This window comes from Zootoca vivipara, chromosome 7, assembly GCF_963506605.1.
Source record: "Zootoca vivipara chromosome 7, rZooViv1.1, whole genome shotgun sequence".
NCBI classification, from domain to species: domain Eukaryota; kingdom Metazoa; phylum Chordata; class Lepidosauria; order Squamata; family Lacertidae; genus Zootoca; species Zootoca vivipara.
This window is the reverse complement of record NC_083282.1, coordinates 63,765,046-63,790,929: the sequence shown is the minus strand read 5'-3', so window position 1 is coordinate 63,790,929 and position 25,884 is coordinate 63,765,046. Positions and strand designations below refer to the sequence as shown.

The 25,884-nt window shown below is 44.5% G+C and overlaps 1 protein-coding gene across 1 annotated transcript; it reads left to right on the top strand.

The window, feature by feature from the left end:
- Positions 1-218: 218 nt before the first annotated feature.
- On the top strand, positions 219-25,884 carry LAD1 (ladinin 1). The gene is made up of 10 exons (XM_035122237.2): positions 219-675; positions 14,141-14,284; positions 15,653-16,235; positions 17,199-17,348; positions 17,653-17,696; positions 19,056-19,128; positions 21,362-21,496; positions 22,320-22,409; positions 22,920-23,013; positions 24,559-25,884. The coding sequence occupies exons 1-9, from the start codon at positions 638-640 to the stop codon at positions 22,983-22,985; spliced, it is 1,323 nt and encodes a 440-aa protein (XP_034978128.2). The 5' UTR covers positions 219-637; the 3' UTR covers positions 22,986-23,013; positions 24,559-25,884.

Genomic DNA, 25,884 nt, shown 5'->3' with positions numbered 1-25,884 from the left:
CCAAGTTGCAAGTTAGCCCTCTAAGCATCTGGGTGCCTCTGATCCTCTGATTCAGTGGGACACGGATGACTTGATGGAGTGTTTTTCCTCCACCCTCTCTCTCTCTCTCCTTTTTCCACCTCCCCTGCCTGCACAGCCGTGGAGAAACCGGAGGCAGAGTCGGAGAGGCAGGAAAAACTGGTTCTGAGCAGGGAGTTGCCCCCGAAAACCCAGGGCGCCTTGGCCCTAGCGTGGAGCTGAATTCAAACTCTTCCCCAGCCCGGGCAACCAAAGAATGGCTGCCTTTGTGCGCAGGCTGGGTCACGTCCCACCCTCGCAGGGTGCCTTTTGCAAGGTGCTGCTAATAGACAAATTACAGCTCCCAGCCTGTCAAGGTAGATAACAGCACCATGTGATGCAGGCGGCCCGGCAGTCGACGGGTGGCACCGCAGGGGAAAGGTGCGCAGCGCAGCGCGGAGGAGGCAGGAAGGGGACGGGCGAGCGCAGCGGGACTCTCCGCCTCGTGAGAACCGGGGTGCTCTTCTTCCCGGAGGATCTCGCTCCTGCCTTGATGCCCAGGGAAGTTTTGCAAGCGCCTGGGAAAGAATAAGAAGCGAGCAGCCACCGCCACTGGCCAAGCCCAGCGGAGGTGATCAGCATGGCTTTTAGCAGAAAGAACTGGTCTGCGCTTTCCAGGTGGGTGTTGCTTTCTCCTTGAGCCGGAATCCCCCCGGTTTGGGAAAGGAAGGAAGGAGGGGTCTTGGACAGCCAGAGAGGAGGAGGAGGGGCAGGGGGCAGGGGGCAGGCAGAGTTTCTTTGGGATCCTGCCAGGGAGAGGGCAGCGGGGAAATCCTCTGGGCTGCAAGGATTCCAAGGGAAGAAGAGCAAAACTTGCGCATGGATGTCCTCAGAGGCGGATGGTCCCTTGGCGCAGGTTAGAATTAGTTGATTAGTAGCCTCTTTAATATACAAAAGGAGCTTCACATTTTCTCTTCTCCGGAGGCCAGTGTGGGGTGGAAACTTACGCTTCTTGGGGCGGACTCGCATCTCTGCCCGGGCTCACAGGGCTTGGTGGTTTCGCTACACGCGATTGCTGGATTGGCCGCGGATTGTGGGAACTGACTCCACGGCGAAGTTGGGTTAGGGTGGAAGCGGGACTGCACATTCGGAGTTGGTTAATCGCTTAGAATCCAACCATTAGGTGAAGGGATTTTAAACATGTTGGTTGACTAAAAAGATGCCCCCTGCCAGATTATGATGATGATGGACTCCTGTATTATTATAATTCTCCAGATCGCGAGTAGCATTTTAACGAAGCATTCTCTCCTGTGCGTGAGGAAGTGGTGTTACCCTTTCTAGGTTGATGCCTGCTGAGAAAGACAAAATAGCTCAGCTGGTTAGAGCATGGTGCTGATTATGCCAAGGTTGCAGGTTCGATCCTGATAAGGGACACCTGCATATAGGATTGGACACTAGATGATCCTCAGGGTCCCTTCCAACTCTACAGTTCTATGATTCTATGAAAGTGTGCCTTTCTCCCTTTAGAACTTTTCACCACCCACCCATCACATGCTATAGCACAGAGATTTAAATGATTGATTGCCTAAAACTCATGCAATGAATGGACTAATGTTTCATTATTCGGGTGACTGTCCCAGTTTGAAATGAGGAGAGCACGAAAGCTGTATCTGTATCATCTCTGAACTTGATGTTGCAGCTATCAGGTAGTGAGCATGCATATGTCACCCCAGTCCTCAGTGGTTCCTTGAATGTGTAAACTGACTCCACTAAAAAAAACCCAATTGTCTTGATCTGATGCGCTATAGTGGTTCTGTCTAATAGCTGGGATAGTTCATTCACACATTCAACCTATGACTTCATATTACAGTGGTCAAGTGATAATCATAGTTGTGTGAACCAGAACCAGATTTTATGTAGGGCTGCACAGCCATTCCAAGCTGTGACACATTATTCAGGGTCACAATTCAACTTTCACCACAAGTTGGCCAAAGGAAGCAGGATACAACCCAACCGGTATGTCCAAGCATTACTTGAAATGCAGAGGATGAACCTCTTAGATTTATTGGTGCTGCTCTTTGGGGTGGCAAAATAATATGGGCCAGCTCCACTCTTTCTCCCATTTTACAGCAGAGACTATGGGATAGCAACCTGCCCAGGGCCACTTAAGGGGAGCTTCTTCCTGTCTCTTGTCTTCAGCATTTAACTTCCAAGCTGGAAGTTTGAGTGAAGACCCTCCCCTCCCCAGCTCCACTCCAATAAAATATAATGTGGCATCATGGGCAGCCCTTTGCCAACATCACGTTGTGGATCGTTCCGGCAACACATCACATTTGAGCTGAGCTTTTGCCTTTTCTCTGCTGTGATGATCAAAGGAGCAGATCTAGTTCCCAAGGAAAGTACCTTGCAGCACACACCTAGTGAGCTAATAATCAAAGTACGTAAGATTTGATTCCTGGGCTAAGTCCAGCAATTGGCTTCGTTGGCTTTTGCACTGGGGCAGAGGAACTCCCAAGAACCACCCTCAGAGAAAAGTACAACCAAACTAAACAAAAGCTGTTTTTGAAAGCTGCAGACCCATTGATTGCGAGTTTTTAAGTCAGTTGGCAACCTGATCTAACTGATCAATTGATCATAATAGTTCAGTGGCAGCTGGAGATTATTTGGGGGAGGTTAATGATTCCCCCTGACTGAATACTACAAGGGGGAGAAATTTGCTTCAGTTTGTGATTTAAAATGAACTTACCTAATTTTCACTTTCCAAAACAATGTGTGAACTGAACATAGTGATCTTTCAAAATTCACACATCTCTGAATTTAGCAATGTAGTTGTCTGTCCAAGTTATGTGTACAAAAATTACAAGGGTAAAGTGTGCATAAAAGTGCAAATATTCTTGAAAATTAAAAAAATGCTTTATTTTAGGTAAAGTTGCTTTGCAAAAGTGAGTATATTAGGCAAAACGGCATACAAAAATGTGTGTATCAGGAGAAATTCACGCTAAGATACTCTTGAGTTTTCATGAGGACTTGACAAACTGATGTGGAAATTGGAGAACTGTGTGTAAGGTTGGGAAAATGAGAAACGGAAAGAAATTGAAATTGACAGATTCATCCATTCCCAACTGCAAGGCTTCCTGCACTCTTTGGGAAATCATTTTGCTTTCTGAATGAATACACACACACACACACACACACACACACACACACACACACACATTTGGCTCCAGCTCTGAACTGGCTTTTAGTCTTGGAAGGGCTTTGCCCCAAAAGGTGGCACAGAAATATTTCAAATACATATAGACAGACAAACTGATATGGGCTAAAGTTGGGCCATGATTAGACCATGGTCCCGTTTTGAACCTCTAGCCTTTCTTCTGGGGACTGCCACAAGAGCCCTCTGAATCAGACCAAAGGTCCAACTTGTCAAAGACTAGCCAATGTGGAGCCCTCCAAAGGTTGCTGGACTCCAACTCCCATCAGTCCCAGTCAGCCAGCATGGTCAGGGATGAAGGGAGCTGTAGTCCAATGGTCACCAGAGCATGAGACTATTAATCTTGGAGACCCACATTGGGTAGGAGATTCTTGCATTGCAGGGGGTTGGACTAGATGATGCTCATAATCCATTCTAACTATGCAATGATATGATATGATATATGATATGATATGATATGATATATAATAACATCTGGAAGGCACCATGTTGGCTACGGGTATCTCTGAGCTGCTCTAAATTCCTTTCTCCCAGAACAGCAAGCTAGATGCCACCAAGAAGCCTCCAAACTTCTTGGCAAACAGGCAATAGCCCTCCCCTGTCTGGTGCAGGTTCACATATACTGCAAGACAAGAAAATTTCAGAGTCCTCCACCTGCTCTATAATATTTTTTGGCACTTGGCAATGATTGCTCATCCCAGATACAAACTGTCCACGACAATCTCAGCGGAACTGAACGCCCTTGTCTAAATGGAACACCTATGGTTAAGATCTAATTAAAAATCCATGTTTTTACATTGGTAGTTAAGGAAGTCATTGTTATTCTCCCAATAATTAGAGTGATTAATGTTTCCCAGCCCTATTGAGAATGCATTCATTGGTGTGTCATGAAAAATGGATGATGGCATCATAGCCACATGGATCACGGATCTCCCCAACTAGTTTGCATGGTGTATTTCCCCCTCTTCCTGTGTTATAATCCTCATTCCAGAAGTGCTGCAGGTAGGGAAGGAAACTTAAGGAAGGAAGTGAAAACAACCACCTGATATATTTGGTGTGGGATCTTATGTACGAAACCAGATCATGAATACAGTAGAACCTGTTTTGCTCTGATATCTTAGGAATATGGCATTTGCGCCTCACAGAGATGTGCCTATATATACTGGTGGTGGAGAGAAAGCCTAGAGATATGAAGTGCTGGAGGACATTGTACCTGCTACAGAGGTATCCTCATCTTGGAGGTCTGAGTGTATTATAGCAACTACTTGATAATGACCTGACTCCAGCAGATCCCTGAGGTTGGCACAGATGTGCAACTCTTAGCTCTGGTTTCTAGCATGGAGCCAGGGTGCTTCTGAATGGTAGGGAGAAATTGTTAGCATCCAGTAGCCTTGGTGAGAAAGAGATAACCTGCAGTTGTTGTTCAGACGTTTGGCTTTTTAAAAAAGGGGTGGGAAGAGGTCAAGAGTGAGTTGATGTGTGTTGGCACAAACTGTACATAAGAATCACAAATAGCCAAATTTACGTGGTCTCCATAGACCCACCAGAGAATAATGAGCTGGACATTCCTCAGTGACTACAAAGGAGGCAGGATTCCCATTTGGTGGATGTCTCACTTAAGACAGAAAATGTGGAACAATTACATACGGTAATTTGTGAACAGGCTATTTCCTCTGAATCTGAAGCTTTGATACTTGTTACCGTGTTTGTGACGTTTCCTCTCACAGGCATGTGGTGTTTGAGCATCAAAGAACACAGTTGCATCCCAAAACTTCATTTCCTCTAGTTGAGAGATTGGTTTCATATGGATTATATCATTGAAATTGTGTGGCTCTTATGTGTGCAAAATTCAGCCATTTGAAAATCTCTAATTTAGTTCAGCCTTGTCCTGCCTGGAGCCCTCCAGATGTTGATGGATTCCAAGTCCCATCAGCCCTAGCCAGCATGACTAATGATCAGGGCTGATGAGAGTTGTAGTCAGTTAGGGTTAATTTAATAAGAACTGGCAGAATACACCTGAAGTTTCTAGTTCCATTCATTAGCAAGGATTTAGGCACTTCGCCATTGAAGTGGATGGACTTGCAGTGTTTAATTTCGACTGAATTCTGCCCAATGTTATTAAAATATATTCAAAATTTCCCCCTTTAAGTATTTGTGCACACTAAGTTTACAGGTGATAATCACAGGTCTTGAGCATACCTATGTATGATGAAGTGATTTGGAAGGAGGTCCAGTGATTATTTCTCCCTAATTCTAGTCTGATGGAAGTGAGAGCATTTGTCATGTCCTTACTATTCATCCATCACATCTCTGATTATGGCACAATACGACAACCTAAATTAAGAGTCGGGATTCATGTGACAATGTTAAGGGTGTTATCTGCTCATCTGTCTGCCCCAAAATTCTAGCTTCCCCAGAGTTCCACACCTTCTTGTTCCTTGTTGCTGGTGAGATGCCAAGGAGTGATGTAACGTCAAGCCTGGCGGAATTTCAACTAAGTGATGACCTAGACTACCCCCATCTTTTGGGAGTTTCACATGTAATCACAACATTTGTATTATCTACACATAGGGCAGGGCAACCTGATGGGTGGGATGAGTTAGAACCCCGTGTATATTGCCCAAGTGAGTAGACTAGATGCTATCAACAACATGAGCTGAGGATGGGATAGAAATAACACAGAAAGAGAGGCAGTGTGTTGGACTAAGACCTGGGAGGCTGGGGTCCTAGTCCCCATTCAGTCATGAAGCTCACATGTGACCTTGGGCCAGTCACTGCCTCTCAGCCTAACCTACCTCACACGGTTGTTGTTAAGATATCTGGGGAGAGGGGAGAACCATGTATGTCCCCTTGAGTTCCTTGGAGGAAAGGTGGGATATAAACGTATTAAATAAATCAGAGAATTATAGAGTTGTAAGGGACCCTGAGGGCCATCCTAGTCCAACTTCCTGCAATGCAGGAATAGAAATAAATTTTCCTGTGCAGTGATCAAAGTTATTGGTGTTGTTTAAGTGTTAGTTTTGTTTTCAACAATGCAAACATAACAAGGGCAAAGGGGGTGGGTACAAGGAGAACAGGTTATAGCTCACAAAGAAAAAAATGGAGAAGGAGAATTTAAGTGCTGTCAAGATGATGAGTGTTTAAGGAGGGCAGCTACATGTGTATGCAGCTGTCAACTTGTGCTGCTCGGGTGTCAAATAAGTGTCTGTGTAATGATCCTGGCTGAACTCCTATAAAATGAAAACTGGCGCTTCCAGAAGATTGCGTGACCCCAAACTTGAACCGACAAAAGAAAAATGACAAAACTGGCAAAGGTGGAACCTGAGTGCAAAAGTAGCAGTGGCTTCAGTGGGACAGGCACAATAATTTCAACAAGAACAACTTGAAACTAAGACAGGGTGTTTGAGGGAAGACCACAGGAGAAATCTCAAACCCTGCTGCTGTGTTATATAAAGGACACCTTGGGCACTAGGTGGTCTGTATGTAACTGGGCGGGGGGGGGGAGGCGGGGGCAGTGTCTTCTCAGCTTCCTTCCTTTTATGTTTGTGATAAAGGAAAGGAAGAGCTGTGCATTGTCTGGCTTCAAAACAGGAAGGAGAAAAGATACTTTGGAAGACTTAAGTCCTGTTCCTGGAGTGGTGAATATGTGCCTGATTTCCTGTTGCATCTTACTTTCTTTTGGTATCTTGTTTTGGCAATGGTTGCAAACACATTTTCGACAGGAAAGCCCTTCCTTAGCTCTTCAGTTCTTAGGAATGCATTCCAATTGCTCGATCTCTCACAGCCAATTCTGAGTTTCCTGTCCAGCATTGCTTACATCTTCTGATTTATTAACAAACACATCTGTGAACCAGTCAAATGCTTAATATAAATCTAGGGGTTTCCCATGTCCCTTAACACATATTTTCCTGCTCAATAGAAGGCAGAGTTTTAATTTATGTTTTTGAAAGGTAAAACATTTTTTCGACATTTCTTGAATTCTGGCACGCAGGAAATAGTGCCTGCCCCATTCAAAAATGTGCCTGTTCATATGAAGGTCTGAGAAGAACCTCTGCACATGCACCAGCTGTTTATGTGCCTATTTCAGAGTTCTGACTGAGCTGAGATCATACACATGTATGGTTTATATGTGAGTGGGTTTTATTCAGATATTGGCAGGAGCCAATGTGTGAGAATCAATTGTGTGGCTGGTTAGGTGATTTGAAACTAGGGATAGCCAATGTGGTGTGCTCCACATATTTGTTGGACTCCCATCAACCCAAGCCAGTATGGGCAATAGCCAGGAATTATGGGAGTTGTAGTCCAGCAGCAACTGGAAGAGACCACATTGGTTATCCCTATTCTGGGCTTTGGAATGAAAGGTTTTACAGGGTCCCTTCCCTTTAGATGGTAATGTCTATTACTTCACCTATTTCAAAATGCACTGATACCACTGTCATTCCTGCTGAGTGGGGCCAAGGACTTCTTCCCCAAAGTCCTACCTTAGTGAGAGTTAGTATCATGAAGTAGGGAACTGAATTTGATTTAAGATTCTACTTTTGCCAGACTGTCACTCTACCTTGGCCAAGTCACTTGTCTCAACTGCAGTTCCCCTTGGGACAAAAAGGATTCAGCTAATGAGCCCTACAAGTGGAAGTACTAGCACTATGGGGCTTTCTCCCATTTCATTCAATGCCCCCTTAGTGCTATGTTGCATTCCTTCCAATGGCTGTAGGGTGGAATTTAATGTAGCATCAGGTAGGATGTGCATGACCGGAATGAGGTCACTCATATAACAGGACTTCCCCCTGCATGTCCTCTCCATCCCTAAACATGTTCTGGGTTTCCTCTAACCCTGCAGAGCAGATTTAGGGTGCCCAGGGGGAACCAAGGTGGGAAGTTTCAGTTGCATGAGTGAAGGCTCATTCAACAACTTAGTTGAAACTGGTCTATTGTTTCTAGATTGTTGCCTGAGCTAGCACAATAAAGATAGCAAAGGGAATTTGCTTTTTTGAAGTGTTTTATGATAAGTGGCAATATTTCAATCTTTTATTTTTTAATATTATATTAATTGTATATCATTTTTCAGTAAACAAAGTCCTTTTCTTCACTTTTAAAAATATGAAGTTAAATAAGAGCTTTCATTGATATAACTATCCATTTATATATCTGAGCAATAATTTTTTTAGGTAGTTATGGCTAGGAAATTGTGGCTTAGAGTTCCCATTTCTCTCCCCCCCCCCCGCCATTAGATTTAGAGGCACTATAACTGAATACACACTGCAAAGAGAACCAGGTTATTCAGGTCTATCCAGACCAACTACATCTTCTTCTTTTTTGATAGTTTCGTCAATCACTGTGATATAGTATATCTTGATTTCAGCAAAGCATTTGGCAAGGACTACGATGATATCCTTGTTGATGTGATAGTGAAATGTGGACTGGGCAATACTTAGGTTAGAGCTTCCTATTATTAAGCTCAACACACCATCTGCTGCAAGAGTTCCAAAATCTGCGCGCACGTCCACTGGCTGGGACTGTTGCTCTAGTGAGAAGCCTAGAAGCAACGGGTGAAAATAGCAAGGCTATAGATTTTGGCAAAATGTTAGGAAAAACTTTGGAAGAGGTTTGATTGGAAAAATGCCATCGCTGTGGCAGCCCTCTCCAAGTGGAGCTCCCATCCTTGCATTTGCTTTTAATTTTTCTTTCCCCATTTCTGCCCAAAAAGTTACATCACTATCCACTGCACCTTCACAGCAGCACTTCTGCAGAACTGTAGGCTGGGAATTAAGGATGAGAGGTGATTATTTGCCTGAGGCCACCAGTGAGACCATGGCTCAATATGTCTTTGATCTTTGGACCACACAGGATTATGATACTCCTAATGATGTAACAGTTTGTTTATAATATTACACATTCCCCATATGCAGTTTAATTTGGCAAATTTGCCTTGGCAACAATATGGGCTAGACATTCTCATAGGTTTATTCCTTGGTAAACAAATACCTGTATAATTTGTAATAATACCGGGAGAGCTGTGAATTGTTCTCTTAGTGAGCAAATGACTTGCATATTAAGACAGCAAGATCAGAATCTACTAGGAACCTGTCCTGCACAAACCTCATTGAAATGAATTATTATTGGTGGATTGGGACCGAAGCAGCAAAGACCTGTGCATTGCTGAGGTCATGATCAGATATACAGATATAAACCTCTGGAGAGTGAATATGCTGCAAAAACACTTGTGGAGTGGTTTTGCAATGTTTTTAAAATCATTAGCAAAGGTTTCCTAATCATCAGGCAGTTATGCAAAGAGAAATAGGAAAACCTCTGCTGGATTTGATAAAAAGTGAGGTTTTATGGAACATTTTCACTTTCCCAAAGTACACCTGTGGTGAACAGAAAACAAAATTGCTCTTCAGATGTTGAGTTTGGACATGTGAGGGCAAAAGAATGCAAAAGGACAGGAGTACATGGATCAGCTCTGCTCCCAACCTCACTGGGCATCTCTCCCCCCACCCCCAATCACTGACCTTAGTGTGTTTAGCACCAAGCCCCAAACAGTTTTATTGCTGTTATTACCTGATGGACCTGACAAGTATCCTAATGAGCTGAGATTAGCGCAATTTCCCGCGAGGAAGTTTATAAGCTCTTTCAGGGAAACATGCTTGCAAACCATCTTCTTTCTTTCTTTCTTTCTTTCTTTCTTTCTTTCTTTCTTTCTTTCTTTCTTTCTTTCTTTCTTTCTTTCTTTCTTTTTGAAGGTGAAACTATTCATAAAAAACACCCCTAGCTGCCATGTTGTAGGGAGGGTGAGAGGTGGGTGCCCAGCCCACAGTGACTGAAAGCCAGTGCAGGTATCATAGTGTGCACAGTTTTTGTTACTTCAGCCATTATATCTCAAGGAGAAGAGCAGTCTGCTGCTGCCTTCTGTGATGTGCAGCCCTAGATGACTGTTGGTGGTGGCCCAGAAGCAGCCTGCCTGGCCCGAGTTTGCAGACCTCCAAGCCAATCTGGCCTTGTCTGAGCTGTGCCATGTTGCCTTGCCAGGCAGAGTAGCCGGGCAAAAAAGCATCATTGTGGAAGAGGACACAAAAATATGCATAAAGTTTGCATGTGCTGATTTGCAAGTGTGGATGCAAACATAGAAACAATGACTTACAAACTATGAAATAGACCTCATCCTAGTGGAGAAGACACCTCATCTGTCTTGCCATGGCAAAAGAAAAAAGCTAATAATAATAATAATAATAATAATAATAATAATAATAATTGCAAACCACCTTCTGACCTTATGAAGTTTGAGAGTGGAGGGGGCATGTCAATAAAGCTGAGGGTATGGCAGATGCTTGCACCCCATCTCTCCACACACCTTTGCCTTCACATCTCCGGGCTAAACACCTGAAGTTGGCTTCATTGTCATTGCAAAAGAACGTTTTCCCATGTTGTCATTCTTGTGGATGGGGCTCAGAAGCCTTTGATGGAGGATGCTGATGAACCGCATTGTTATAGTGGAATGTGTCTGCCAGCCAACTTTCAGGTTTGCCTATGGCAGAACTGCAGCAGAGCCGACTGCAGACAAAAACCCTCCTCTGGCTGGGTTCCCCCATGGTCCCAGCAGAGCAGAAACTGTTGCTGAACTGTCAGTGTATGGAACGGATGTAGTACTAATGTGCTATCTGTTTCAGCATGTATTCCTCATTCAGAATCGATGAACGTGTTGGTAACATAAACAATTTACTATGTACAGCGATCTGGCAAACCTTTCCTACATGGGCCTATGGCAGGATTTCTTACTGAGTGCTGGACTGTGCTTAAGGCAGGTGCCTCCAGAAAGTATGGTCTTTGACTCCCCTAAGGCCACCCCAGCATGACCAGGGATGATGCGAGAAGCAGTCCAGCAACACTTAGCTTAAAGGAACAGTACAGTAGTACCTTGGTTGTCGAACGGCTTAGGCTCCCGAACGTCGAAAACCCGAAGTGAGTATTCCGGTTTTCAAACGTTTTTTGGAAGCTGAACATCTGATGTGGCTTCCAATTGAGTGCAGGAAGCTCCTACAGCCAGCTGGAAGCTGCACTTTGGTTTTCGAACAGTTCCGGGAGTCAAAGGGACTCCCGGAACGGATTAAGTTCGACAACCAAGGTATGACTGCACACAGTTAATTCACTTCTTCCTCCTCTTCTTATTCTTCCTCAAAAAAAACAAAAAAAAAACCCCAGATTGTAGAAGAGGGTGGGGCTCTCTTGTTATGATCTAAGAACAACAGAAGGGAAGGGTCTATGAGTCATGAATGGCACAGAAGTCGATGTGTACTCCAAGCAGATTGCTGCCATTTCTGGTTTCATTACTGGCTGCAGGCAGGCAGCTTGCTGCTCCAATAGGTTTTTAAAAGTTCAGTGCAAAGGTTTAAACACACTTCTTTTTCTTTCCTCTTTGTCCCCCTCGCTCATTCCCCACTTCCCCATTTGCATGGCCCTCTCACAAGAGTGGAAAACAACACAGCGTAACTTTTTATTGAAAGTGAAAAAATGCAGTGGAATCCATGGCACAATAATGATTAACCAGCATCCTGTGATAGCAGGAGTGGCAGCTTTCCTGAATGCCAGGGGGCTGGGTATGCCAGGGCCACAGTCTGTAGCCGGAGCCGTTTCAGTCGCAGGAGTTTCAGCAATGCCTACGTAGTACCCAAACAAGTTGAAATCTTGGGTGCTCTCACACAGAGATCTGTGCTCATGAAGCCTACATGCAACCTGCTCTGATACATCTACCTCTCCACAGCTGTCTGGAGAGAAACCTGGTGCCACATCATATCACAGTTTCCATGGGACTGGTTTTCCACCCCCACCCCCACCCAGTTGTGTGTTAAGGCACAAAGAAGGAGAGCAAGAAATGTTCACCGATGCATGCCCCCCCACCCCATTGTAGCAGCTCTGTAGGAACACCCCATTTTTGCAGAGAGTCTTGGTGAAAAGGGGGCAGTCAGGGGATGGATTAGTATATCCTGCCCCTGTGGAGCATGCTGCCCAAGACAGGTTGCCTCACTGCTAGGGCAGAAAGCTATTTCAGGGAATGCAGGGCAGACCACATTTCTAGCCACTTTCCTCCCCATAGAATTTGCTGCCTGAGGCAGCTGCCTCACTCTGCCTCATGGTAGGTCTGGCCCTGTCTCCATGTAACCACACCATCTCAGAATGCATATAAAGTATGTGGTACAGCAAAGACAGCCATGTTTCATGTGTGTGTTTGTGTGTGTCATGTGAAATTTTAAAACCAATCTTGAGTAAGAAAAGATATATATATATATATATATAATATCATTTCCTCAGCTACATTTATTTAATATATATTTTAAACTGCCTTTCAAGGTAAAAGGCCATCTCAGAAAAATAAAACAATTAAAAGACATTGAGCACAACTAATTAAAACAGCAGCATTAAAAAGGTTCAGAAAATAAAATTAAAAATTCCGCAACAGTTGCATTTATTTAATTATTATCATTACAGTGGTACCTCTACTTACGAATAACTCTACTTACGAATGTTTCTACTTACGAACGGAGCTCCGTCCGCCATCTTGGATGCGGTTTAGATAGGATTTTTTCTACTTACGAATTTTTAGATAGGGCTGCTTCTACTTACGATTTTTTTCTCCCAATGCATTCCTATGGGATTCGACTTGCGATTTTTTTCGACTTACGAATGTGCGTTCGGAACGCATTAAATTTGTAAGTAGAGGTACCACTGTATTTAAATTTGTATCCCACCCTCTCAGGGCAGTACACAGGATAGTTAAATGTAGATTGGGTAATACAGGCCTTTAGGCCTGATCAGGGAGGGAGTCAAATACACTTCAAGGGCTAGAGTCACCCCAAAAAAGGCCCTGTATCTCATGTACAACAAACTGATGGAACTTTTTGGCAGGTCCACAGAGATGTAAAGTGGCTTTTCCAATAACCTGCTTCTGTACCATTTAAGGCTTCAAATGCAACAACCAGCAGTTTAAATTGGGCCCAGAAATGCACTGTGCAAACAGATCAGGATGAATGTGCAATGAAAAGCTTGTCTGAAAGAAACCTAGGAGACAGTTCTGCAAAGGCAGAATAAAAGCAAAACTCTCAGAAGCCAGAAGAAATAACGAAGTCATCGTCAGAGTGCCATTGGTCAAATGCTGCACTACAAAACTTAGTCTTAAGAGAAGGCCTAGGATGAGCCAGGTGGTGCTCCCCAGGAAGGACATTCCAGAACGGTGATGCCATAGCCGAGAAAGCTCTTCCCTGTATACACAGCTACAGTAGCTCTGGTGGTAAGGTGAGGGACACAGAGAAGGGCCTCCAATGTTGATCTAAGTGCTGAGGTGTTTGGAGACTATGGGCATTACAGTGGTACCTCGGTTTGCGACCTCAATTCGTTCCACGGAGGCGGTCGCTCGCCAAAGCGGTCGCTCCCCGAAGGCATGCTTCTGTGCATGCACAAAGCGCTGATAGAGCGCTTCTGCACACGCATGCGCTGCGCAGATTTTGTCTGTGCATCCGACGCCGCGGAACCCGGATGTAAACACTTCCAGGTCTGCGGCGAAGCAGTTGCTCGCCGAGGTAGGCGTAAACCGAGGTTTGACTGTATCCAGATAACTCAGAGGTGCCCAAACTTTTTTCAAAGAGGGCCAGATTTGATGAAGTGAACATGCTTGAGGGCGAACCAAAGTTGTTGAGCTTTTTTAGGATTGAAGTTGCTGAGCTTTACCCCAAAGTTGTTGAAGCTTTTTTTTTTTAAGGGTTGCTGAGCAACATATACTGCCACAGGGGCCGGATTAAATCGATTGGCGGTCCAAATTAGGATCACCAAACGGACTTTGGACATGCCTGATCTAACTCAATTCATCAGTGCAAGGATTTCTGAGTCAGCAGCAGCTGAATAATGCTTGTTTCTCTCTCCCCTCCATGCTTTCCCTTCCAGCCTGGCCCAACAATGGAGTACTGAGGATGAGGAAGAGCAGGAGAGGGAGCGTAGGCGGCGACACAGGCAGCTGAGCTCTACCACCGAAGTGAAGGAGGAGACTTCCAAGACAGTACAGAATGCAAGCAGCCGAACACCAAATAGGTGTGTGTTTGTTGGGAAGGGAGAAACAGAGCTCTCAAGGCTCTAGTGGCTGTTGCTTGGTTCTGCAGGGTAGGGAAAATGTGCAAGGTGTGAAGGGAAAGTTTGGTGAATGGTCACAGAAATCAGACAGCGAGAAATATTCAAACATACATGCTTTACAGGCCTTCAAAGTAGTCCCCCCCAATATAATGTACCATTGATGACGTTTGTAGAACTGGATAAGTCCTCTTTTCGTACTGCTTTCACTTTTCCCGTCACAGCAGCTTGGACATGTGAAATGTTGTAAAATCTGTGCCCTTTCAGTGCAGATTTCAGTTTTGGAAAAAGAAAGAAATCCAGTGGGGCCAGATCAGCAGAATATGGAGGGTGGGACAAGTCAGTAACCTCAGCAATGATTTCACCCAGAACATGCAATTTTTTCGCCATCATTCGGATGGACAAACGCTGATCCCGCATCAATAACTCATGAACTCTGTCAACATTTGCCACCTTTCTGCTCACCAACAGTCTGCCAGACCGAGGGTCATCTTTGATGGTTTGCTGCCTGTCAGGGGTTCTTGTGACTACTCCAGACTAACGATGCTCCCCATGCTTGTCTTTAAACAGTATTTTATTGGTGCACTCTATTTACAGTGAGACAGGTGTGGAAAACATGTCTGCTCATTCTGATGCAGAATCCGGCACTGCCCCCCCCCCGTGACTTCCTCCAACAAAAGAGTCTTGGGACAGTAAACCTCCTCCCCCTTTTTCTCCTGCGTAATTACGGAACCGGAGGAAAGGATCTACGCTCCATGCTTTCCTTCTCCCCCCTTTCCCCCTCTATTGCCTCCCTCCTGTGTAGCCAGGGCTCTCCCATGCTGCCAGAGCCCCGGTACTCTCCCTCCACTTCCTGACAGGCTTCCTCAGCGTCTTCGCTTTCATCACTGCTTGGGGAGGAGCTACTTCTGATGCACGGGGGAGGTTCTCTATACTGTCTCCCCCTTACACTGCCCTTCACGGAAACGCTTAAACCACTGTCTTTTGAGTTACAGCTTCATCTCCATACACAATTGTGAGCATTTCGTGGGTCTCCAATGACAAATGTATGTTCAAATATTTCTTGCTGTCAGATTTCTGTGACCATTCACTGAACTTTCCAGTCACACCTTGTACACGGTTGTGCAGAGGTTGAAACAACTTCTGACTGTGGGGCCTGAACCAAATTCCACTGATTTCCAAGCCTGGTGAAGTCTTTTGGTTTACTTTACATTAGTTTGGGTTTGGGGAAGGCGAGGAAGAACGGGATCAGGGAGCTCTTGCGGGCACCATTGGCCACCCATAACTCCAAAGGGAACTTTTGAGAGCTTCCTTTCTCTTTTTTCATTGTAGGTTCCGGGGCTCCTTGGAAGTAAAGCCCTCCAGGCAGGAGAACTCAAAGCCGGCAAAGGAGAGGACACTGGAAGAGGTAATAAATAAGCCAGATGACAGAGTAAGGAGGAGAGTGGAGATGTTCAATAATGTGAAGCAGGAGAAAAAGGAAACAGTGCCTGCCAGGAAATGGAAAGAGGAAGCTGCTGAAAAGAAAGCTAAGCCTTCCTCAGGGCCACCCCAGGAGAAGAAAGAACCCATGATGGAAAAATGTGAAAGCCTGGCTCAGCAAAAGGAGCCCGACAAAGAAAATCATCAAAATCTGAGTGAGGAAAAGAAGGTGAGAAGCTCAGATAAACAGGATGACTTAGATGAGGATCCCAAGAAGGACCCCAAAATGGACGAGGATTCAGTCTTCAGTGAGGAGCAGAAGGCACTGAAGGAGCACAAGTCTCAGCTACCAGCCACAGTCCAGAATGAGGTGGCCACACAGCAGCCTCTGCGAGCTTCTTGGGAGCGTAGGAGCATCAGCCGGCTAGAAGTGAAGATTAACCCCAGGGTCAGGAGCTTCACAGAAGCGGCTCCAGCTGCCTCTGGGCCACAGGTACTCAGTCTTGGAATTTTAGAGGGAAGAAATGGAAGCCAAAGGGCTGGAAGGGAAAGGCAGGAGATGTGCATTGGTTATCAGTGCAAGTCAGAGGTAGAATGAACTGCAGCCTCCGCAGTTGCCAGCTTCATTCAGCACTGGGATTCAGAAGCCTGGATAGCTCAGCTGGTTAGAGCACAGTGCTGGTAACACCAGGCTTCAGGTTTGATTGGGGGCTAGAAGATACAAAAGTGGAAAGGAACAGAAGTGGATCGTGGGTAATATAGTTTCCATGTCATAATCGTCATCTTTCCCATCCACCAATTAGAAGCATTTTTTAAGTCACCAAGAAACCCCATCCATGGGATGGTTTCATATTCCTGCATTGCAGGGGTTTGGACTAGATGATCCTCAGGGTCCCTTCCAACTCTGATTCTATGAAAAATAAGGAGTAAATAAACTGAAAGGAAGGAACTCTGATGGAGTGGAAGAATGGGACATTTTTCGCCGTTGTGGGCTAGGTAAATTGAGGATGGGACTTCAGGTTGTTCATCTGTGGAAGTCAATCTTACATTATTTTATTTGTTCATATATACACATAAATGCGTAGACCAACATTCAGGCAAAAAACAACAACATGCCTCCCAAAACACTGATTAACTTTTAATTATCCACATAAAAATAAAATATCAAAGCTATATTAAAATTTATCATCAACTTCCCCTAAGCCTGTCTTAAAAGACAGCATAAACAATAATGTCTACTTCACCAGCTCCCAAATGACACAGTCAACCAATAAGTCTTCAAGTCTTGTTATAAAAATGGAAGGATGGCATTTGCTGGATCTCACGCCTAACCAAATTCCATAATTGAGGGGCCACTTTAGAGAAGACCCTGTTCTGTGTCCCTGCCATTATCGTATCAGCCCAGACTTTTCTCTCAACCCACCCTATGGTTTCTTGATTCATGTTTGTTTTCCAGGCAGCAGAAAGAAGTAGGCTCAAAATAGAAGAAGCTGCAAGCTCTCCCTCTGGTCAGGATGGATCTGAAGCTCCCGTACTAACCTCTCAACCTCTGATTACCTACAGTAGTTCATTCAAACGAGTCAGCCCAAGGACAATCTCATTCCGGGTAAGCAGTCATGATCACAGCAGGAAAATATCCCTCCTTTGAAAAGGACAAGTGACCACTTTGTGCATTATTCAGATAAATGGGACTCTATACACAGAAGGGACAGCAGGGGATATGTGGCCAGCCCACTCCCTATGTTCTTTGGCTAATTCAATTGCTTGGAGTCATCTTGCTTGGTTGATCATGTCCAGCCTTAACCGTCCACATTGGAAGGGTATCTTCTTGGCAGGTTTAGTCTAGCAGTTCAATTTCTTCCATTGTGGCAAAGACCACCATTTCTCACCACCAATTCTTGTGTCTCTAGGTTGTCCCCAGGAAAGACAAACAAGATGATACATTAAGCCGAAGGTAAGTGGGCTCAGCTAATTCTTTAGATTTGTCAAGGGCACTTAGGGCTTGCGAGCTTTTGTTAGATTTCTTTCTTGTGGACATTTGAAATATTTTTTGAATTTTTTTGAGTCCTGCGTAGAAAACATTAGACCGGGGCGCTGGAGGGTAGAATACTTTTCTAGCTGTAAAAGGCTGCATGTACACGGTATACCTGGAGCAAATTTAAAGCACATGACTTCCTCAAAAGAATCTTGGGAGCCATAGTTTGTTAAGGGTGCTGGGAATTGTAGCTCTGTGACATGGAAATTGTAGTTCCCATGAGCCTTTGGGGAGGTCATGTGCTTTGAATATCTGGGGTGGTATTCAACTAAGTTATACACAGAGTAGACCCATTAAAAGCAATGGACTCAACTTAGTCACGTTCACTCATTTTGATAGGTCTACTCTGAATATAACTTAAAGACCATTCACAGTGCGTACATAGCTCAAATCCTTGAGTATGAAGTCATTGCACTTCCTGTATCCATAAGTGTTTCTTGCCATAAAAGAGACAAAAGTAAAAAAAAAAATTAACATAAGTATTGCAGCATTTTTTTAAATATTTTTTTTTAAAGAGAGATGAGTGAGCCATCAAATTCCATTGGTAGCAGAAAGCTTGTCATATTTTTGTATCTCACCCTTCTGTGGCTTCTTGATTTGTGGACCTACCAACCGAATTCTTTGCTACACATTCTTTCAGTTGCATAAATCCACTGCTACCGTAAGTGCAGGAAGATCTATTTTTAAAAGCTGCATTTCTCACTGTAAAATCAGTTGTACGCCAGACATGATCTTGATGTGAATGAACTCTTTGATCAGCAATGGTTAGAATTCACGGTATGAAAATGTTTAAGTTACATTGTTATTTCTTATTCCAACTGGATACTGTATTTAAAAACAGGAGCTGGGAACGGCAATAATGGTTGTTTCTGCTTTCTAGAATAAGGGAGCTTTTTGTAAATATTTTGTTTTTAGTATGAACAGTAGGTAATGTGCTAGCTATGGAGGCTGTGTTTTGGAATTTAAGAAGAAGGGGGAAGATGTCATTGTATTAATTTAGGGAGTGTTAATTTATTGCCCTCATTTTTTAAAAAAATGCCTGATTATTTTTTTTCTTCCCAACGTACATTTCAAATAAAAAAAAGTTCAAGACTTAGTTTTCAGACATTTCAAATTTGCATTAAATTTTAATTTTAGCTTTACAATGGACTCCAGAGCATTGATCCCAACTTATTAGGCTCCAGTGACCTTTCACTTGGGGAATGAAATATCACTGTTCCTTACAGGATCTTGGAAGGTTTTTGTTCATACCCTGTGTTGTTTGCTCTTTTCCACTAGTGCCAGCATGAGGCTCCCAGCAAGCACTGCTAAGCTGGAGGAGAAGCTAGAGAAATATACTTCTGCTGTGCAGGTAAATATTGGAACAAGCAGTGATCATGACCTGTGACAAGGGAGGCTAAACATTTTCAGGCCATGGGCTGCATTGGCTTATTGCTCTGCATTGCTCTGGGGGCAACATGTCAATGTGGCTGTGACCAAAGCTACAAAAGAGCCTCTTGCCACCACTTCTTTATTAATTTCCCATTAATTAATTCATGATTGATTTTACTTGACTCAATAAATATGCCCTGCCCCACTGTCACTCTCACATTCCTTATTAATTTCCACCACCACTGCTTGTTGTTGTTGTTTAGTCATTTAGTCGTGTCCGACTCTTTGTGACCCCATGGACCATAGCACGCCAGGCACTCCTGTCTTCCACTGCCTCCCGCAGTTTGGTCAAACTCATGTTCGTAGCTTCGAGAACACTGTCCAACCATCTCGTCCTCTGTCATCCCCTTCTCCTAGTGCCCTCCATCTTTCCCAGCATCAGGGTCTTTTCCAGGGAGTCTTCTCTTCTCATGAGGTGGCCAAAGTACTGGAACCTCAGCTTCAGGATCTGTCCTTCCAATGAGCACTCAGGGCTGATTTCCTTAAGAATGGATAGGTTTGAGCTTCTTGCAGTCCATGGGACACTGCTTACTGTTTTCTTATTCCTTATGATTTCTTTATTCACAAATTATTTATTTAATCTGCCTCAATAAATACATCCCGCTTGCACATCTTGGAAGTACATTCAGTGATGAGCACAATAGGCTGCACTCACAGAAGTTCCCCGAAACAGGAAAAATCTGCGAAGGGACCAAGGACAGGTTGAGTGAAGGGGGAGAGACAGGGGCTCCTTGGCTGCAAAGGATGGAGGCAGCATGGGAAATGGGTGGCAGGGACATAGCTGCCAAGTTTTCCCTTTTCTCGCAAGGAAGCCTATTCAGCATAATGGAAAATCCCTTAAAAAAAGGGATAACTTGGCAGCTATGGGCAGGGAGAGAGAAAGAAAGAGACTGGCTCAAGGTCATGCAGTGTGCGCCATGGTTGAGTAGGGGTTTGGATTCTGGTCTCTCGGGCCCTAGTACAACACTCTAACCATGACACAACAGTGGCTCTTCAGTGCCATGTCACCCCTGACCATTTGCCATGTTGGTTGGGGGGACTAGTGAGTGATTGGTGCTGTTCAAATGTGGAGGCATTCCTCTTTATTAATATTTCTCAGTACTGTAGAGGTGTAAAAAATCATCCTCCTTATTGCTGGTGAGTGCTTCGTGCAGTGCAAGCGTGGAAAATGTCCCAGTCAGCTTGCATGGCGGGTAGGAAGGTGCCAAAATGTCTTGGGCTAGCCCTGACCGTCACTAATGATTGTTCTGGGGTGCTCAACAGCACCACCTGCTGCTCAGCAATAGATATATATTGTAATAGAATTAGAATTGTCGAGTTGGAAGGGACCCTGAGAGCTATCTGGTCCAACCCCCTGGCAATGCGGGAATCTCAGCTGAAGCATCCATGGCAGATGGCCATCCAACCTCTGCTTAAAAATCTCTAATGAAGGACAATCCAGATGCTCCGCAAAATACCCCGCCCCCTTACTATAGAGTAGTGTGACGGATTGGCATGGTGGGCAAAAGAACTCCAGGGTGCAGAGAGTTAAACCCCAACCTCCCGAATTAACTGCCTCCCATTCCTTTTAAACTCCTGGCAGTCCCGCCCCTCAGGAATGGAATGCGTCATTTATCCAGGAGGTTGGGGTTTAACTCTCTGCACCCTGGAGTTCTTTTGCTCACCATGCCAATCCGTCACAAGTAGCCAAGTTGTTTGGGGACTTGCACCAGAAATTCATATGGAGCATGGGCTGTGGCTTAGGCACCCTGGCCTATGACTTCTTTGTACTATGTGCCCATCCTCTGGATGGGTAATGAGCGTGAGTAATTACTAAGCTCTTGAATGATATGAGAGGGACTCTGGTATGGACATTCAAGGAGCTTTGGCTTGATTTACATCTGAATCAAAAGGCCAAGTAATAAGGGATAATCACATAGGTATCCAAAATGTATCTCTGAGGAAGAGAGGATCATGAATAAAGTTAATAAAAACCAACCCAAGCTTTTTGGGGGGGGGGCGGGCGGGGCAGGGAGCAGGGGGGGGGGAAGCAAAAGTATAGCCAGTGAAAGAGAGGAAGATGCTTCTCTGCCAGGCATTGATTAAGTAGAAGAAGAGGTTCTTATTTGAAATTTGAACTTCTCATTTTGGCTGTCTTATCTTCTTGACCCTAGAGAGCAGGGTCAATTAAATTACCTCCATCTACTCGGAGAAATTTCCATCCACCTTCAGAGGGTGTGGCCAGCAAACGCAGCATCTTTGAAGCAACTGTCCCCATCCGGGCTGAGACGATCACCCCTGTGCGGAAGGTAAGGTCTAACTGCAGTCAGGATCATAAAGCTAAAAGGGATTTAGATACCCAGAAAAAGGTGGTGGGGAGTGTTTAACAGGAGGAAGACGGCATCACTAAGCCTACAGCCACACCCGCACCATACATTCAAAGCACTATTATATCACTTTAAGAGTCATGGCTTCTCCTAAATAATCCTGGGAACTGTAGTCTGTTTAGGGAGCTGAGGCTTGTTAGGAGACCCTTAAAAAACTGCAGTTCCCAGGTTCCTTTGGGGAATGCCATGACTCCTAAAGTCGACTAAGACTGTTTTCAATCCATGATGTGAATGTGGCCATGGTGAAAGTTGCCAGTTTAAAGTTTAGACAATCCTGTGATCTGACCTGTAGAAGGACCTGCGATTTGACTACGTATAATGCAGTTGCCTATTTTCCTATGATCCTAATTAATTAGGGCCCCGTCTTTTCATTCATTCATTCATTCATTCATTCAAGTTCTCACATTTCTCCTGCCTTTTCTCTGTCATGGAATCCAAGGCAGCATAGACATGGTTCTTAAACAGTCTCCCATCTAGGTGCAACATAACCCAGACCTGCTTAGCATTTGCAAGGTGTGGCCTCATGTGCTTTCAGACCATACCCTGGGATATGCCATGCAAGTCTCTGTACCATTCACCTCTGTAGCAGGGTCACATGCTCTTTTTGCTCTGCTTGCCCATGCTGGAAACTCTTGTCTGCTCTTCCTGTCATACCACAGCGAGGATGCTCCAACATAGGAAAGGCAGTGATAAGTGACTTTTTTCCACTCTGCAGTTCTGCACTCTCTATTCTTTTGTTATTTAGGAGAGTTTGAAGATCCCTGGAGGAGTCACATCTCGTATCAACCTCTGGATCAGTCGAACTCAGGAGCCCAGCAAGGATGAAGGAACCAAGGCATGATCTGTCTCATGAAAACACTTGGGTTTAACAATCGAGAAGAGGCAAATTTGTTGCGCATAGACCTTCTCAGCTTCAGCCACCAACCTATAAGGAAGGGATGGGGACCCTCTTAGTGCTTATTTGGTTCAGGAAATTGAGTTGCTTTCTTTAGTTTCAAATTTGAGATTGTCAAGGGCTGCTTCCTTAGGATTGGTCAATTCACTAATCTCTTGTGCCATTCCGATCCAAACCCTGCTCTTGTCTGCATTTTGTTATCTCCTACAGGAGATGGAAAATTGTTCAAAGGGCTGCCATAATAACATCACTCTAGAAACAGCACAATGACCATGAATCTACTCCTGGAAAGGAGTGCATGGTGGGTCCATTTTTTCTGGAACCATGTGCATCTGCTTGGAGCTACTCTCTCTTTCCAAGCTCTGTATCCAGCTTAGCTCACCAAATCTTAGGTAGCCACATGTCTCCATGGGGAGTCCTTTGAAGAGCCTGTGACTTGTCTTCCTGCAGGACATTCAGAAAATTGAGAACAGTGCAGAGTGGAGTCAGTTGGAGAGACGGCCTGATAATTCCTGAAGGAAAACCAGTGCAAGGACAAACAGAGGTTAGTCCTGAGGACATGAAATGACTTGATCTGATCCTAATGGGTGTCAAAACCACTTTGATTGCAAAGCAAATTCAGTTGAACTGGGTAGACTTCTTCATGTGGGCAAACGATAATGCAAGTAGCAAGCTCATTTGGAATTTTCCTCCTCTCCCCCTGCATACCCTTGTTTTTTGTTTGTTTGTTTAGTCGTTTAGTCGTGCCCAACTCTTCGTGACTCCATGGACCAGAGCACACCAGGCACTCCTGTCTTCCACTGCCTCCCGCAGCTTGGTCAAACTCATGTTCGTAGCTTCGAGAACACTGTCCAACCATCTCGTCCTCTGTCGTCCCCTTCTCCTTGTGCCCTCAATCTTTCCCAACACCAGGGTCTTTTACAGGGAGTCTTCTCTTCTCATGAGGTGGCCAAAATATTGGAGCCTCAGCTTCAGGCTCTGTCCTTCCAATGAGCACTCAGGGCTGAGTTCCTTCTTGGAGAAGGAACTGGCAAGCCACTCCAGTATCCCTGCCAAGAAAACTCCATGGACAAAGACAACAGGCATACCCTTGAACCCTCTCCAAATCTATGCCAGATCCTAGATGTGCAGCTAATTGTCCTTGCACTTGCAGATCTGTTTGGTGGAATGCTGCCCTTTGGGCTATATTCAACTAACTTTTACTCAGAGTGAACCCATTTAAATGAATGGCCATGACTAACTTAGTTTCATTCAATTCAGTGGGTCTGTTCTGAGTGAAAGCTAGTTGAATACAACCCATTGCTTCCAGGAGCACCAGCACAAAATCCCCCTCATCTTCAGTGTGCTACTGTCATCTTGCTGATAATGGAAATAGCAAGAGTAAGATAAGGTCTGGATGCTTTATGAAGTGATTGTATATGGATCCACTACAAAGCCCACTTTGCCCATTTGGAAGGTTAAGACTGGGGCCATCATGTTAAAGGTTCATAACAAGAGTGGAATAGGATGAGCTGAAATAGCATCTGTCCAATGGAACAGAGCTTGGGTTTCTCAGAGTTATAACTAATGCAAATTTGTAACCCCAAAGAGAGAGACCAGAAATGTGTTCTCAAGATCTTTGGTGATAGGTGGCCCAAATGAGTTAAAATTTGCACAATAGATATATCTTTGGAATGCCAGTGTAATGTAGTGGTTAGAATGTCAGATTAGGACCTAGGAAACCCAGGTTCAACCCCCCCCCCTCAGCCATGAAGCTCACTGGATGTCCTTTGACTTACCACTGTCTTACAACCTAACCTACCTTACCTTATTCTTGTGGGGATCAAATGCTGGGGGAGCCATGTGGTCTACCTAGCTCCTTGGAGGAATAGTGAGATATGCATTTAATTAATAATAATTTGGAGGGAATATTTAATGAAATTGTATTCCCCTCTGGATATTTATTGAAGAAGTCTACATGCTAATATTGTAGGATATGTGCAAACTGGTACTCATGGATGCCCAAGGCTTGGATTCAAAGTCCAGTTCACCCTTCTTTCTCCCTTGCAGCAAGCTCTGCACTAGCCTAATCCTTCTTTTTATCTTGCAGGTGTCATTGTACAAGCTGCTCTGGGGACAAGTTCTCTCCATTTAAATCAAGGGCCTGGACCACTTGAAATTACCCTGCATTCCTTGGTTTCAGACTGTTCCACAAGGCCATTTACCTGCCGAAGAGTATCTATCAGTCAAGCTGCCTGTGGTGCCTTTTCATGGATGGGGTTTCTTGGTGACTTAAAAAATGCTTCTAATTGGTGGATGGGAAAGATGGCGATTATGACATGGAAACTATATTACCCACAATCCACTTCTGTTCCTTTCCACTTTTGTATCTTCAAGCCCCCAAATAGCAAAGCCTTAAGTTCGACTAGCAACCTTGAAGGTATGAAATACATGTGGCCCATTCTCTGGATTTTCCTTCAGTTTTGTATCTGCCACAACAGTAGGGTTCACCATGTAACTCATGTACCCTGCAGTGACTGCATACAGTGAGTATATCTACTTGCCACCAGTTACACCACCACATGGCTGGATCTTAAGAACATAAGAGGAGCTCTGCTGGATTAGACTGAAAACCTGTTTGGTCCATCATTCTGTTCTCACACTGGCCAACCAGAAGCCTCTCAGAAGCCCATGAGCAGGAGATGAACTCCTACTTGTATTCCCTAGCAACTGGCATTCAGAGACATTCTGCCTCTGACACTGGAGGTAACATATAGCCATCATGACTGGTGGTGATGACATCACTGGGATGAAAGAGGCCGATTCGAAGGGGGAGAATTTGTGAGAAAACTGCAACTGGTTAGGGCTGTTCTCAATGGAGATTTCTGGTATCTGAGACAGGGTGATGGGCTACCTGTGTGTGGTGGCAGAAGGGTGCAGGATGCCTCAAAATGAGTTTGGGGGGGGGGCTTCTTGCTACAGCAGCCCTGCCAACCCTGTGTAAAGAATTGCTAAAAAGTCATCCTGACAAAATATCAAAAGGTGTACGTGTTATCATGCAGTATGGATATTTTCTTAAAACCAATGGAACAAATCTGTTGTGTCTCAAGGCTCAATGCTTCCAGTTGGACTTAGGGTGAAATCTTGTGCATTGGTACTTAGAAGCAAGCTCCACTGATTTGGGTGGGATTTGCTTCTAGGTAGGTGTGCTTAGGACTGGAGCCTAAGTCATAGCAAACCTTAGCTGGATTGGGGCCATAGGTTCTCGTGTGAACTCTGCCTGTAACAGCTTAAGCCATTGACTTAAAATTCAAACCAGTTTGAGCAGAAGGTTTTTTATTTTTAGTATATTTGACTTATGAACACCTAACTCTAGATTCACTGGTGATTTTGGCTCTTGCTATATTTCATAATAAATTTCACTTTGGTTCCAGTA